Source organism: Euprymna scolopes, chromosome 13 (genome assembly GCF_053919585.1).
Source record: "Euprymna scolopes isolate OS-2025 chromosome 13, ASM5391958v1, whole genome shotgun sequence".
Taxonomy (NCBI): domain Eukaryota; kingdom Metazoa; phylum Mollusca; class Cephalopoda; order Sepiida; family Sepiolidae; genus Euprymna; species Euprymna scolopes.
This window is the reverse complement of record NC_136494.1, coordinates 18,116,775-18,133,830: the sequence shown is the minus strand read 5'-3', so window position 1 is coordinate 18,133,830 and position 17,056 is coordinate 18,116,775. Positions and strand designations below refer to the sequence as shown.

The 17,056-nt window shown below is 30.2% G+C and overlaps 1 protein-coding gene across 2 annotated transcripts in view; it reads left to right on the top strand.

Annotated features, from left to right (window-relative positions):
• Nucleotides 1-14,497, top strand: part of LOC145291947 (E3 ubiquitin-protein ligase arih1l-like) — a 114,218-nt gene extending 99,721 nt beyond the window's left edge. For both annotated transcript variants that reach the window (XM_080137874.1, XM_080137875.1), the window contains exons 11-14: nt 8,268-8,351; nt 9,264-9,440; nt 11,237-11,349; nt 13,866-14,497. In XM_080137874.1, the coding sequence (XP_079994000.1) occupies nt 8,268-8,351; nt 9,264-9,440; nt 11,237-11,349; nt 13,866-13,950 (459 nt within the window). In that variant the 3' untranslated portion in view covers nt 13,951-14,497. The remainder of the gene's footprint in view (nt 1-8,267; nt 8,352-9,263; nt 9,441-11,236; nt 11,350-13,865) is intronic.
• The last annotated feature ends 2,559 nt before the right edge of the window (nt 14,498-17,056 follow it).

The window sequence follows — 17,056 nt, the reverse complement described above, 5'->3', positions numbered from 1 at the left end:
CAAAAATCACTTAAGTTAATCGTATAGTTTTATTTTAAAATAAGAAAATAAAATTTAATGACTATCCAAGAGTTACCGTCCCACCTGCTATTTTGAAAAAGATTTCAAGAAACAAATGGAGATAACTCCACAATAATTTATACTTGTCAGATTTATGTTTTGTAATGTCTACAGATTCCTATTAATCGCTTAAATGATTTATTTTATTTTTTTTTTTAAATAAAACTACTTCATCAATTTGTGAACTTTGGAATATGGTATTTTTTATTTTGTTACAGTTATGTACATCTACAGTTATTATTTTTGATATAATGGCAATTTCGGACAAGAACCAAATATTTAATTGAATCGGCCAGAGATATGAGTTCCGTTTGTTTTTTAATCAAGAAAAAGTTAATTTCTGCTTAAAATGCTTAAGCTTCCCATAGATATGTGTTGGCTTTTTTGTTTGCTAAATAAATCGCTAGATTATTATTTTAATATATTACTTATTTTACCTTTTTGATCTATTTACCTAAATTTTATTTTCCGTTCTTCCTCCTTTTTGCTTTATTTTTCTTTTTTCTTGCTTCCTCCCCACTTCCTTTTCCTGTCTTGTTTTCCTTGCCTTCCTTTTCCCTCGGATGACAGTTTTCTCTGAAAATGTTCATTTTATTATTAAGACTTCAAATGATTCGTAAAGGGATAGGGGGAATTGGATAAGTCTTGTTTTATCAAGAATGACTTCCTGTCTCTTCCTCCACTCCACATGCTTCCCTCTCCACCCATGCACGCACATATACATTCACCTCAAATTTCAGCTTGCCTACTCCCCATCCTTCATTGTGATGCTGAAATGTTCTTCACCAAAGCAAAAGACTTGACAACTTGATTATAACAAAAAGTCGGTTCTTGTCCAGAATTCTTCTGATTTAAAAATAAATAAAAAAAATAGATGCATGTACAAGGTGCCTTCACTAAGTTTCCAGACTTTTCGAAAAGGCACTTTTATTAATAGTACCCACATGAAATTGTAGTCTCCGACTGCAATGCACGTGTTGTACCATTCCAACAACTTCTGGAAGTCCCCAAAGAAGTCCTCCTGTGTGAGTGTGTCAATGACCCTCGTCATGTCCTCTTTCATCTCCTCAATTGTCTAATAACAATAGCCTCTAAGGGTTTCCTTAAACTTAGGGAATAACAAAAAGTCATAGAGAGCAAGGTCTGGACTATATGAAGGCTAAGGAACCGTCCTGATGTCTATTTTTGATCAAATAGTCTGCGATAAGGATAGAATTGTGAACTGATCTTCTTTGAGCAACCTTGAGACAAAGTTTGTGCAAATCTTTCGCATCCTCAATTATGCGTAAATTATTGTGTGTACAGTTCCCACACTGACATCAAACTGCGCACTTATTGTCTCTATAGACACATGATGTTCCTTATCCATGAAATTCTTTATTTAGCCAATCAACTCTGGTGTTCTGACTACCTTCTCCCACACCTCTTATCATCCCTCACAGATTCCCTGCCTTCATTGAATCTCTTATGCCACTCAAAAACTGATGCTCGATTGATGCAAGAGGGTCCAAAAGCAGTTTGAAGCATTCCATACATTTCTGTGGCATTGTTTTCCAAGTTTAAAACAATTTTATTGCGTATCGTTCTTCTAAAGTGCCCTCACGTCCAGATTGCATTTTTGAAATTCACTAGCTGCGACAATCAGGCTTTAGTCATAAGCAACGCAAGTATAACATGAAGGGTGTGTTCCATATGGGAACTTTGATTTAATTTGAATAAAATAAGATCCACATCAAGTACGCTTGAAAGCCAAATCACAACGGTTGACGTTATTTTTGCGTTGCTTATGCACTGTTCCAAGATTTCAAAATACAACCGCTGAGATATAATGCGCGGCTTTTTACTTTTCTTTCTCCAACTTTACAATATGGAGAGAAAGAAGAAAAGAAAATATACTGACGATGTGTTTAGCTCTGAAATCTATTTATAAATTTCAAACAAAATATTTGTTTATTTTCCTAATATGTTGTGATTTGGCTTTCAAGCACATTCTATGCACATTTTATTTTGATTAAGTAGTTTTATTTTTCATAAAGACAATCATTTTTAAGTGATTAATTGTAGTTTGTCAGCATTACAAGATAAATCTAGTAATAATTATTGAATTATCTCCCTTTCTTGATTATTTTCCAGATAGTGATGCGAAACATCGTAAACTTTGATTTTCTTATTTAAAAATAAAATTACTTGATAATTTGATTTTTGGAATATATTTTTCATTTTGTCATCATAAAGATTTTTTTTAAGTTTTTTTTTTTTTTTTTTTTTTATATATTAGGGTAATTCTGGACGAGCACTGCGAAGTGTACTATCTGTTCTGATACATTTGATTTTTTTTTTTTTTTTTTTTGTTAATAAATATTAAATCTAGACTGAGATAATTTTAATTTTTATTCCAATCCAGCGTACTCTCTTTTTGAGAGTTGAATACCCCTATCCTCATAAAACTGACCTTGTGTCTAACCCTGATCTTGTGAAGAAACAGGTAGATAAATCTTTCAGATTTGGAAATTTAACAAATAACTACTTTGCTTAGCATAAAATAACAAAATAGTTGATATTGTTGTAAAACAATCCAAATTAATAGAAGAGTAGGTTTTGTATTGCGTCTTATTTTATTATATGTGCTAACTCCAGATATAAAAATGTTAGCAAAAAGTTTTGAAAGACACGTATATAAAAAAAAAAAAAAAAATGTTTGGTGAAATTGTAGGACTTAACCCCTCAAATTCTACTGTTGGTGATTTTAGTATTAAAAATCCCTGCAACTTCTTTTTTTTTTTCTTTTTTTTTATCGACATGAAGCGGGAGAGTTGCCTACCTATTTAAATTTTACTTAGTGGTAAATAGATCAACAATGCTTTCGGGATTATTTCAGTTGAATTTGAGGAAGCTAATTGTTATAATTTTACCAAAAATAAAATCAATTTTCAAACCAGTGATGGCTTTTTCTCATATTTGTTTTTTTTAATTGTTTCTTTTTTGTTTATTTTTCATTCTTGTTTTTCTTAATTTACATTTTTTTTTCATGTTGAAAATTTCAAATATTTAAAAAAAAAAAAAATAATTTTTTAAAAAATGACAGATGATGTAAAGGTGATAAAATAGTATTTTACTATTTATGCTCTTTGAATCGTCAGCATGTTGTGTAGTTTTTTGTTTTTTTTCTCTCATTGTGTCTCACCAGAATCAGTGCTCATTAAATGTTTTTCGGCCTTAACTTTTTTTTTTTTTTTTTTTCAAACTTTCACATTTAAAAAAAAAAAAAATTAAAAAATAAAAGGAGTCCAGACCGTTTTCTTTGCTGCTAATATGGTTTCTGAAAACGTAAATGGTAAACGATTAGCATACCAAAATTCAAACAAACATTTTTTTTTTTTTTTTTTACTTCAGATTTAAGGGGATATTTTCTTTTTAATAGTTTGACCTTTGGTATTCCTCCGTAATTTTGAAAGGGGGGAAAAAAAAAAAAAAAATTATTTTTTACAAAGATTTTTCCAAAATGGTGGACCTGAAGAAGCTTGTCCCCTTTCTATTTTTTTATTTTTTTCCCCCAGATTATCAAATGGACACTAATCTACCAGATTATCAAAAAAAAAAAAAACAAACAAAAATATGAAAACAAAAGTCAATATTTAAATATTTATAGGCGAGTGATCAGTTCAATGTTCTAGTAAAATGATAACCCAATTTAGAACCACTTAATTTTCAAAAAAGGGAAATTAAAGAAAAAAAAAAGCTAAACTGATAAAAAAAAAAAAAAAGCCTAAATACGCAAAATTTGTCCTAAAATCATTGGATGATCGCTTTACTAGAATGTTGCATTAGAAACTAAATACTCTCTATTTAAATATTTACTTTTTTTTTTATTGATAATCTGGTAGACTAGTATCCGTCCATTCAATAATAATCTGTTGAAAAAAAGACCAAAAAAAAAAAAAATAGAGGGTGGGGCAAGTTTCTTCAGGTCCACTGCCGAAACAATACAAGAAAAGAAAACAAAAGTTTACACTGATTTTATTTTACGTTTAATGTGAAAACCTGAAGAATATTAAATCCGTTTTGATCATATATGAGCGTATGTACAGTGTGACATATTAGGGAATTTTTTTATACTCATTTTCATCCCAAACCAGTCACATTGCCACTTTAAACATAAAGTGCTACTATTTGGCATTGTCGAACAGGGGCCTCTGGGGAGTTGTGCAATGAAATATCTATTCACATTACAGATAAACTTCTACAGTTTAGTACAGTTAGAGAAACAAGAAACAGGAAGGGAATTCCAAAGTTTAGCAGTCTGGGGGAATAAACTATCCAAGTAGGCTTTCTGGCATTTAGAAATCTTAACAGTGAAGGGGTGGGGTTTTGCTGCTTATGTTATCAAACAAAGACATCCAAATGACACAAACTGTACAATTTAACTAATAAATAATTGAGATATTTACATAAATTCAAATTATAGGCCAAGTTGAGCGTATTTCAAATAATAATCTAAGATGTTTTAAGATACTTGAATAAAACTGGGCATTTAAATAAAAAAAATAAAAAAAATTTGGGTGCTTGTGCAGTATAGTGAAATTTTGTACAAACGCATTTTAGGGAAAACACTATTACGTACATGTTATGTCGAAATGTAATATAAATTAGTAGAACCTGTAGAAATTTCACGGTAGTTGAAAATTCTTTAAACATATGTATAATGGATAAAAAATATAAAACAAATGACGAATTTCAAACAAATTTTTTTAGTAAATTTATTATTTAATCTTTTAAAGATAAAAAGGATTAATTTAAAAAATTTGCGTTCTTTTCAATAAAAATCCAGCACACAACACATTGTTTTTTCTTAATAAATTTTTATATTTTATATATATATATATATATATATATATAAAAAGCGAAAATGTATGTATGTGTGTATGTATGTTCGCTTTTCCTCAATGTCCACGAAAGGCTTCTTTCAAAGAAGCGCTTGCTCGCTTCACAACTTAAAACTTTTTATATCATCTATAAATTGTAATATCTCAGAATTACCCACGGAGCTCGCCTGTCTATTTAATTTTATTGACTTTCAAACGTTAATTATTCCACATTTCCTGCATCGGCATGCGTTACATTCGGTTTTCGGTATAAGAAAAGAACAAAACTAGACTCTAATCACAGGCCGAAAGCCAGTGTTCAATGTCGACTTCGTCATATCAGACTGTAGCCTTCATTTCACTCCTCCTAATAAACAGGGAGCGGGTTTTTAAAAATAAACAAACCGATTTATTCACCTCATTCAAAACTGTCCCGCACAAAATCGTAACTGCTGAATACCTATCGCCGTCACGTCAATCAAAAACGCGCACCTGTTTTTTTTTACACTTTACTATTTTCCAACTGCGCGTCGTGAAGGCTTTGTTTTTTTTCACGGGCACCTGTTTTTTTTTTTTGTTTTTTTTTTTCTCACATTTCCGGGTTATTTTTCACATACCCCGAAAAACACCCAGGCAACGGTGGGTACCTCTCGCTAGTATATATATAAAAGGCAAATGCGTACGTGCATTTTTTGTATGTCTCGAAAAGGCTTTTTTCGCAGACGGTCGGGGGGGGGGGGTTACTATCACTTTAGAACTGTTTATATAGCCCCTAGATCATAATATCGAAGATTTGCGAATGCGCGTTGCGTCTAGATTTATTTACGTCGATTTTTAAAAAATTATTGCTATTTCAGCCCGTCTTGTGTTCGTTCAGCATTTTTGTATAAAACCAAAACTAATTCAAAGCCCAATGTTCCCGGCAACTGCACCGGGGAACGTCCAGAAGCAATCAGCTTTGATCAATGTGAGGCCAAACTCCTTATATCAGACAATTGCTATTCAATCTGGACAATGGGGAGCTGGTTTCCTCCTCCTCAACATCTTGGGGAAACATGGGTAAACAAACCCAAAAGCTGTCCCACAGGATATGTTAACTCCGCTACTTCTATTTGACCTCAATAATAAAGCAGCAGTGTTAACTTTTATTGCGGACACATGTTAATTCTGTTTTTAATACTTTTAAATAAATTCAAACATGTTTAAGCTACTCTGTATTGCTGGCTGAGCGGGTAACTTGTCTGGTTTTTTGTACACTTTATCTAAAGATTGTGAGTTTGAATCGTGGTGTGAGATGTCTTTTTTTTTTTTTTTTTTTTTTTTTTTTTTTTTTAAGGTTTATTATTGAAACAGGATTATTTAAGCTATGTTCTATTTTATTTTTTTATTTCATTGTTTTTCAAATTTTTTAAAGAAGTTTTAACATTCGTTTTTCTGGGGTTTTTTTTCCATCACATTCGTGTTTTCTTTTTTTGTTTTTCCGATTTTATTAAATTTTAACATCGTTCGTTTGCCTTATGTTAGTTTTTTTTTAAATTTTTTTTTTTAATATTTTTTTCGATTTTTTTTTTATATTTTTTTTTCGATTTTTTTTTTTTTTTTTTTTTTTTTATAATATTTAAACAGGGTGATTAGTTAGCTTATTCTTTTGTTTTGATTTACCAAAATAATTTAACAGACAGCCACGATTTTTGAAAAATTTTTGGATAGGAAATTGTTTTAATGATTTTTAACTGATAAAGAGCGAATATAAAAAGGGGGGGTAATTCGTTTCTCAATAATTAATGTTTGCAATGATGATTTTTGACACCAGATGTCGGACAAGTAAATTTATATTTAGATTACAAAAATTACCCAAAATTATCCACTAGAAGATATGCTAGATTTATTTTTTACAAGAAAAAAATTCACTAATGATTAGACATTTTCTGATCATTTGAATGGCGAATTTCAAGGAAATTGGTCACACAAGTCTTCTACATTAACACATAAATTCTAATTATATTTGTAATTATTTTTTGACTAGTTTAGTTTTTCGTAATTTTTATTATTTATACTAATTTCGACATTACACATAAATAAGGAATAGTTTAGCTGAAATGTATTTGTTTGAGCATGTGCATTATACTGCAAGCAAGCATTAAGATGACACAGGTTGACGAATATTAGATAATCAGCATAACCGTCTGATAAGATTTGTCCCACCTTGCATAATGTTGGGTCGTGGGGGTACATCACTCAATCGCAGTGTTTTTCCACCAACCTAGGACTTAGTTTGGCATCAGCAGGACCAACACCTACCGGAAAGAACTGCAACTGATGGGTCGACGAGCATAAAAAGTAAAACAGTTTTTATTACTTTACTCGAAATCATTTTTCTTAAAAAAAAAAAAAAATAGACTTATACAAATGTAAGTTTTCACTGAACATAAAAAAAAAATAGGTTCTTATTTAGAATCCCCCCCCCCCTATAATAAAAAATAAAACCAAAATATAGAAAAAAATCTATATTATGTAGATACCTGTGACTGAACCAAACATCATATTCCAAAAATTATGTAAATTAAGTTTAATTTTTAAATAAAAAAAATAGTTTTATGAGTATCTGAGGCGTCTTATCCACCATTTTGAAAATAAATCCGTAGAAACAAAGGGAGATAACTCCATAATTTGTAGATTTGTGTTGTAATGCCTAATTTCGCTTAAAAAATTATTTTCTTTATAAAAATAAAACCACTTGATCAATTTACGTGATTTTTTGGAATATATTTTCATTTCATCACCTACATTTTTTTAATTTAGGGAGAATTTTGGGCAAGAATCAAAAATGTATTGCATTAATGGTTGTTGTCCAGAATTAAAAAAAAAAAAAAAAAAAAAAAAAATCTGTGCATGCTCATTGAAAATGTGATACTCCAAAGATCATGTGAATTGATCAAGTAGTTTGTATAAAAAATATTTTTTTATAATTTTTAGTAATTCATAGGCATTACAAGGCTGATTTTAATCTTTGTTTCTATAGTTCAGTTTAAGTTGTCTCCCTTTAGTATGACACACATTATCCTCACTTCCTCATAAAATTGATTAGTAAAAAAAACAAAAAAAAACTTAATTTGTGATTTTTGGAATATGACATCTTTGTTCTATAATGACTCTGTAAATCAAAGATTTTCTTATATATATATTTTTAATTAGGTTCAGTTCCAGACAAGAACTGCATTTTTCTGTTAAGTAATTTAAAAAAAAAAAAATCAATGACTTCAAAGTAATTTTAAGAGGAAAAAAAGACATCAAGTTCTCGATTGCTAACGTCAGGTGTATTTATGAATATTACTTTTTTTGCAGAAATCACGAGCAGCATTACAACGTTACTTGTTTTATTGTAACCGATATATGAATCATATGCAGAGTTTAAAATTTGAACATAAGGTAAGTTCCTTATTTTTCCTTTTTATTTCTCTTTTCCTTTCTATTTCTCTTTTCCTTTCTATTTCTCTTTTCCTTTCTATTTCTCTTTTCCTTTTTATTTCTCTTTTCCTTTTTATTTCTCTTTTCCTTTTTATTTCTCTTTTCCTTTCTATTTCTCTTTTCCTTTCTATTTCTCTTTTCCTTTCTATTTCTCTTTTCCTTTTTATTTCTCTTTTCCTTTTTATTTCTCTTTTCCTTTTTATTTCTCTTTTCCTTTCTATTTCTCTTTTCCTTTCTATTTCTCTTTTCCTTTCTATTTCTCTTTTCCTTTCTATTTCTCTTTTCCTTTCTATTTCTCTTTTCCTTTTTATTTCTCTTTTCCTTTTTATTTCTCTTTTCCTTTTTATTTCTCTTTTCCTTTTTATTTCTCTTTTCCTTTTTATTTCTCTTTTCCTTTTTATTTCTCTTTTTCCTTTCCTTTCTCTTTTCCTTTCTCCTTTCTCTTTTCCTTTCTCCTTTCTCTTTTCCTTTCTCCTTTCTCTTTTCCTTTCTCCTTTCTCTTTTCCTTTCTCCTTTCTCTTTTCCTTTCTCCTTTCTCTTTTCCTTTCTCTTTTCCTTTCTCCTTTCTCCTTTCCTTTCTCCTTTCCTTTCTCCTTTCTCTTTTCCTTTCTCCTTTCTCTTTTCCTTTCTCCTTTCTCTTTTCCTTTCTCCTTTCTCTTTTCCTTTCTCCTTTCTCTTTTCCTTTCTCCTTTCTCTTTTCCTTTCTCCTTTCCTTTCTCCTTTCCTTTCTCTTTTCCTTTCTCTTTTCCTTTCTCTTTCTTTTCATTTTTAACCCTGGCATTTTTCCTATCGACTGCTACCACCATCCTCTCTCTTTCTCTAGTAACATTTTGCTCTTTTTTTTTTTTTTTTTTTTTTTACCCATCCTCAAAGCTCTACGCATTGGTTAAGGTGAAGATGGAAGAGATGCAACAGCACAACATGTCATGGATTGAAGTCCAGTTTCTTAAGAAAGCAGTTGATGTACTTTGTCAATGCCGTCAGACACTTATGTACACATATGTATTTGCATTTTATTTGAAGAAGAATAACCAGTCCATTATATTTGAAGTAAGTTCAGCTTTTTTTTTCTTTTCTTTTTTTTTTTAATTGAAGCTTTTAACCTATGAAGATCATAAAAAACTCAGTATATGAGATAGTAATTGACGAAATACAAAAAAATATATGCTGAAAATAAAAATTTAATCAATTACAATATTTATTGATTCATGGATTTTCAGATATGCACTTTTCTTCAAAGGATAAACAAAGGATAAAATGTGTCAATGCTTAGCGTAAATAGATTTAAATTTATGCTAATCATTAACTTTTTTGTTTTGTGTATCCATTAAAGAAAAAGCAATCATTATAATTTTTAGTGAATAATATAGTAATTTTTAGCCATTACAAATTACAAGGCTGATTTTGATCTAAGTAGAATGAATTATCTCCCTTAATGCCAGAGACACAATATCCTCAATTTCTCGTAATGGATTACAGATTTTTCACCTAATTTTCTCGTTTGAATTTGATGGATTTTGTAATTTATTCAATTTTATTTTCATATTTTTTTTCTATCTCTCTCTTTATGAAATTAAAATTTGAAACATTAAATCTTTAATGTTCAAGCAAGGAAAATAAAAAAACAAAATAAAACAAGAAAATTAACCCTTAAATCTATCAAAAATAAGAAAACCAATAAAGCAAATTACTGGTAGGCATGAATTTGAAATTTTTCAAGCAAAATAATTTTTTTGGTTGTCCAGAATTCAACTTTATTTAAAAACCACAACAACAAGAAAAATCTTTGTCCTAATGACCTGTCAGAACGAAAATGTCACATCCCAAAAATCATGTAAATTGATCAAGTAGTTTTAACGATTTTTACTGGCTAATACTAAATCATAGCCATTACAGGGCTGATTTTGAGCTCAGTAGTTCGAATTATCTCCCTTTATTTATTAAAGATGTTGGATCCAGACATGCCATCCTCACTGCCTCATAAAGTTTAGTTTTCTTAGTAAAAAAAAAAAAAAAAAATACTTATGTGATTTTTGGAACATGATATTTCCATCCTATGAAATCATGAAGATTTTTCTGTATTTTTGTTTTTTAATTGGGTTGTTTCTTGAACGAAAAACAAGTTTATTTTTTTACCGCATGTTTAAAGAAAATTTTTAAGGAAAGTTTCAAATTTGGAAGTATATGTATGAGAAATTTTTAGATTACTGCATTTTTCAACTTTTTTTTCATTAAGCCTGCACTTCATTAGAATATCCTTTTTAACCTATACATTTCTGCATTGCTTTCAACTTTTATATAAATATGACTCTTCTCATGATTTGTAGTTTTCAATTCATGTGCTAATCAGCAAAATTATAGCTTGCCCATGAATATTAGTTTCCTAACTACTTTCGTCTAAGGATGAGTCATTCATTAAAACGCCATGGAATAAGGAAAATTTTTAAGTTTTCGACTTGTATTCCTTGTCGAATAAATTTTGTAAATTCTAATTCACAATTAAAATTGAATTTTTATATCAATGCTCTTTCTCGAATATTGAACTTTTTCATCTGGTTTGGATCGTCCTATTAATATTTATACTTGCTTTAAGTTTATAGGATTATTCAATTTGTAAACTTGTAAAATTTTTGGAATGTGTGTGTATATATATATATATATATATATATATATATATATAAAAAGCTAATATTTTAATAGTAAAACGATAAGCCAGGCTTCGTTTGAATTCAGTTTCGTTTAAAGAGTGATTCTTTCAGTTGAGAAATTATCTTGTTTTGATATAAACATTTTACATGTCAGAATGTTTGGAAATTTTGCTTTAAAAAAATTATTTTTTCTTGAAGGAAAACCAAAAGGATTTAGAGATTGCTACTGAACAGTTGTCTGAGTATCTCGAAAGAGATATCACTTCAGATATGCTAGCAGATATTAAACAAAAAGTGCAAGACAAATATAGGTAAGCACGTTTTGCTCTTGACGCATTCTGAAATTTAATTCTTTTGCAGATTTTTTTTATTTGTGCTTCTACAGAAATTGAATCAAACAAAGCTGACTTTTGCCAAACTAAACATTAGGGTTAAAAGAAAAAAACAGTTCAACTTTTGTAGAAGTATATTTTTTTATTTTTATCCCCCGATTTATCAGAAGAACCCATGTTTTCAGTCGCGTCTGTGTGTGTCCGTTAGTCCAGACTATTGCCAGATAACCGTCCATTAGTTTTTCCTGAAATTTTGCCACAAATTGTATTTCATTAGATGTGCTCAGTAAAAAAAAATTTTTTTTTTACAAAAATTCTGGTTGTGCCCTCAGGGGCTCAAAAGAGGTCAAAAATGCCTCAAACTGACCAAAATTAATACATTTTGTCCCATAACTTTTGATCCATCCATTAGATTTTTTTAAAATTTAGCCAAAATGTGCAGCCCATTGTTCTTAATATAAATTCAGTATGGATGACCCTGGCAAAATTCTGGTTCGCATCCCCAGGGACTTTTAGTGCTAAAAACACCCTTTTGTGGGTCTTTTTTAATATTTCTCAGGTCAACTCAAATATACACGTTAAGGCCTGAAACTACCGTTATTCATTTATTCTGTGATTCGGAGTCCTCAGGGGCTCAAGAGATTAAAAAAAAAAAAAAAAAAAAAAAAAAGAAAATGGACGAAAATGACACTTTTTGCCCCATAGCGTTTGATCCATCCATTAGATTTTCCTGAAACTTGGCCAAGATGTGGAGGCCATTGTTCTTAATATAAATTCAGTATGGGTGACCCTGGCAAAATTCTGGTTCACATCCCTTTGGGACTTTTAGGGATAAAAAAAAAAACATGCCTTTTTGGAGCTCTTTTTTCATATTACTCAAGAACTTGATATGTATGTCTATATAGTAGTTTTCCATGGTGCTGAATTACAATATACATGCCTTAAGGTGTGAAACTGCATTATTTGTCCATTTTTCACTGGGATTCAACTTTTCAGGAGCTCAAAAGGAGTCACAAATGCCCCCAAATTGCAAAAAATGACACTTTTTACCCCATAACTTTTGCCCCATCCATTAGAGTTTTCTGATAACTTGGTGAAAATGTGAAGGCAACATTGGCCCCTTCACACTTCTTGCATTCATCATTTCTTCACTATTTTTTGTGGTGTCATCTCACATGTAGCACAAGGGGGGGGGGCATGCACACGCGGCTTTTTTTTTTGTGTGTGTGGGGAAGGGGCATTTTTATTTTAGGTTTGCTAAACAAAGATGTCAGATCTTTATTTTGTGGAACCTATTTTTTGATTTTTTGGAAGTTTTATAAAAAAAAATTGGGGAGGGGGCCAAAAACATTTCATATCATATCCACACACACACACACACACAAAAGATATTAAAAAAGTTACGTTTCTTGTGCCTCAATCCACACAACTGAAAATGACAAACAACATCTATTATATAAAGGATAGATTTTTGTGCGTTTTTATGCCCAGCTAAAACTGCAAAAATACACAAAAACTCCAACAAAGTTGGTATTTTTTTTAATTAGCGTAACTCCAGAAAATATCTAAAACTTAGGCGAAAAGGTGGGGGTCTGTTGCAATATTAATTTAGTGAGGGTATGATTAAAGAAAGTTGGAAGGTTCTACTTATAGGCACTGGCGATAGGAACCGACCAATCAAATGGAGACACGTTCTGCTGACAACCAATCAGAAACCAGAATTGCTCCATAAAAATATTGGATCTTATCGAATTCCTTCACATAATTTTTCATGTCCACATGAGAAAGATCTTTGCTCTTTGCCTGCAAAATTTTGAAGTTCAAGGCTTATACAGATCAGCTACCCACCGAAAACTTTTTCATCTCCAGGACTTTTACAGATTAGCTACCCCTCGGAAACTCTTAAATTGAACATGTCTTTCGATTCAAGGAGGTCAAATCATCAATTGTATCAAGAATTAAACACAATTTTTAATGTTATTTTTTTATTAATACAACCCAGGAAATAAGTCAGCATTTTTTTTTTTTTTTTTCTTTTCAAATTGAAAAACATTAACTTTGGATTCATTGTTTCTTAACTTTTTTTTTTTTTTTTTTTTTTTTTACGAAGAAGTGGGGAGCTTAGTTTCAGTAACAAAATATATTCCAAAAATCACATAAATTGATCAAGTGGTTTTATTTTTAAAAACGAAAAATTTTATGTATAACGAGAGAGACTGTCTTGCTCACATTTAAAAAAAAAATAAATAAATAAACTCAACATTAATTCAAACTTGTGATATTTATGTTGTAATGCCTATGAATTCTCGCTAAGTATTTAAAAATGACTGTTCATATAAAAAAGGAATTTCTATAAAGGATGAGAAATTAACATTTTAACTTTAATGGTCCTGGGCAATGCTGGGTAGCTCTGCTATTTTATCAAGTGGCCAAAATTCAAACTGATTCCGTTTGTCATTTTCAAATTGTTTTCAGATGTTTATTTATTTTTTCAGGTACTGTGAGAGCCGACGTAAGGTACTTTTAGACCATGTCCATGAAGGTTACGAGAAAGATAGTTGGGAGTACCAGGAATGCTAAAGTGGGAAGAACTTCATCATTCTCGACATTTTTTTTTTTTTTTTTTTTTTTTTCTGTAAAATTTAATGTGAGATTTGTTTTTAATTTCAAAAAAAAAAAAAAAAAAAAAATATTTGAAAAAATTTTTTTGCTTCAACCTGAAAATTCTTGGCTGATGAATTACGGATCCATTCTAAGAACTGATCCCATTTGGCTTGAGATTTTCGTGTTGGTGAAAAGTCTGACTTTAATAACAATTTTGTTTCTTATTCCTTTTGTGAATAAGTTTTTGGATTGAGTTGTTTTTAAAGTTACCGTCTGATATGACAAAAAAAAAATATAACAAAATTGAAAACCCAAAAAAATAAAGACTTAAAAAATTGTTTAATAAAAAAAAAAACAAAAAAAAAAAAAACTTACAAATATGCAACAACAACAAAATACAAAAGACTGCTACTCTCTCTTTCTTTAGAGAGTCGGGTTATAGGAAATTTAAATGACTTAGGGAGAGATCCTTCCAAAACTTTACTTCTTCAGCATAGATAAAACAAAAAATTTTTAAGTCTTATTTTCTCTTGTTTGTGTGTTTATTTTTTAAAAAATCTTTTCTCTTTTTGTCCAAGATGTTTTATTTAATTTTGTGTTCTTGTCCAGAACTCCCCACCCCCTTATTAAAAAAATATAAAGAAAAATCTTTATGATGTATGTATCTGTGATAAAAAAAAAAAAAAAAAGTTGTCACATTCCAAAAATCACACAAATTGATCAAGTCATTTTATTTTTAATCTCACGACAAAGGAGGGATTGGACCTAGTAACTCATTCCCGTTCGTCCGTTCGCACTTTTCTCAATAACCATGCCTTGGATATTTTGGAAATTTTATGCAAACATTAGTCATGGTGAAAGTTAATTTTTGCCAGAACAGATTTTCCGGGGTAACTGGTTGCTCCCCTAGGGAGCATTATAGGGATAAAATTGTCCCAAAATTGTTTGGCCATTTGTTTGTTTGCAATTTTCTCAATAACCACATCTTGGATTTTTGGGAAATTTTTGCACAAACATTAGTCATGGTGAAAGTTACTGTTTCACTCAAGGAGGGGGACTATACATGCTTGGGTTGTTAAATAAGAAAATCAAATTTTATGAGTGTCTGAAGGGTAGTCACTCATACCTGCTATTTTGAAAAAAAATAAATAAAAAAAGAAATTCTCAAAAACAAAGGTAGATAACTCAATAATTTATACTTACTAGATTTATACTGTAATGCCTATGAATTTCCGTTAATCATTTAAAAATCATTTTCTTTATAAAAATAAAACTATTTAATCAATTTATGTGATTTTTTTAAATGTATTTTCCTTTTGTCATGGGTATCAAAGATTTTTCTTATTTTTGTTTTTTGGTATATTGGGAATTCTGGACAAGAACTAAATTTCTTAAAAAGAAAATAGCATTCAAAAGCTATCACTCTTTTGAAGTCTAATTTCATTTCCTAAATTTAAAGTTTGTTTTTATTTCATTCAAAATATCCAATGAAAATTCATGATTTTCATATAAGAGTGAATTTCAAAAAAAAAAAAAAATCCGGAGATTAGACCATTCCTTTAATGACCTGGTTTCTGTTGATTGGGGTGTAATGCTGTTCCTGTGCAGTTCTAGGAGGTTCACTCTCCCAGGCTTTCCCTCTCTCTGTGAGAAACGGTTAGTTTATTGCTAATCGCCTGAGGCGTCTTTACTGAGAAATGCTGATAGGGCTGCCCAGGTACTTTTTGTAGGTGAGAGTGCCCTTTCTCTGGGGTGCCAACTTAGTCCCACTTTTGCAGTGGGAGAGAACTAAAAACCTTTCTTTCTTAGAAGGCAAGTAAAAAAAACTCCATGAGCAAAGATTTTTTTTTTTTCTTTCCAGAACTGCTCCGCCTGTGTAACACAGTACCATGGTGCTGCTTCTCAGCTGACTGTAACATGGTCGTTTTTTGAGTTCAAACCTAAACGATCCTGTTGAGTTGTCCTCTTGAATTTCTACCTAATTTCCACTGTCACCGATCCTCACAGTGTTGTCTCATTAAACCCTTATCTCTGAGTGGCCTCCGGGCCTTGATAAATGATGACTATAGTTGAAATACAAACAAAACTAAAACTTAAGATGAATGTATATTCTAAGGGTTTCTTTGCCACCATTTTGCTCCAGAAATTAGAAAAATAAACAGATTTAAAAAAAAAAAAAAAAATTGTAGTTTAAAAATTTTACTGGTCTCTATGGACAAATTCGTCTTTAGTTGACCTTTCTAGCTGACTACAATATGGTCGTCTTCAAGTCCAATGTAAACAAGTTCTTGATGGGGCATTCCCCTTAAGTAACCTAATCTATCAAATCTCCAATACTAACGACTACTACGACATTGTCCCATTGATTACTGTACACTCTTTAACCCTTATCCTCAAGTGGTCTCTGGGTCTTGATAAGTGGTGACTCCTATGTAAAAAAACGAAAAAAAAAACAAACAAAAAAAAATCTTGGACAACTAGCTATTTTCATTTACTAGCTAAACAGAAAAGTTACTGGCCAAACTCGTGATTTTTAGAATATGCATACATACATCATGAATATTTTTCTTCATTATTTTTTAAATAAATGTAATTCTTAATATGCCGCGAATTTTATGTTGAGACTTGAAAGTATAAATATTTAAATTTCTTCAGATGTTCTTTTGTTAAAAAAGAGTATTAAGTTCTATTAAACTTTGATTATTGCTCCAGAAATTAGAAAAATAAAACAAAAAAAACCCCAAAAAACAATGTAGTCTAAAAAATTTTCATTTTAATGATAGAAATTTTTTTTTTTTTACTACTTAGATAAATATTTTCTATTAGATTTGGCTTTTGTTGGTAATTCCAAACAGAAATATCTCTTTCTCCCATGAAACATAAAATAAATTTCGGAAACTTCTTGTTTCAATCTATTTATTTTCCTCCCATTTCCTTTTGATCAAGTTTCTATCTTAACGTAGTTTTCATGAAAAATGGGTTAGGTGGAAGAAGGCAGAGAGAAAAAATTTTTTTTTTCCAAATTTGTTGCCTTAATTTATTTTTTGTTCTTGTCCAAATTTCCCTCTAAAGCAAAAACAAA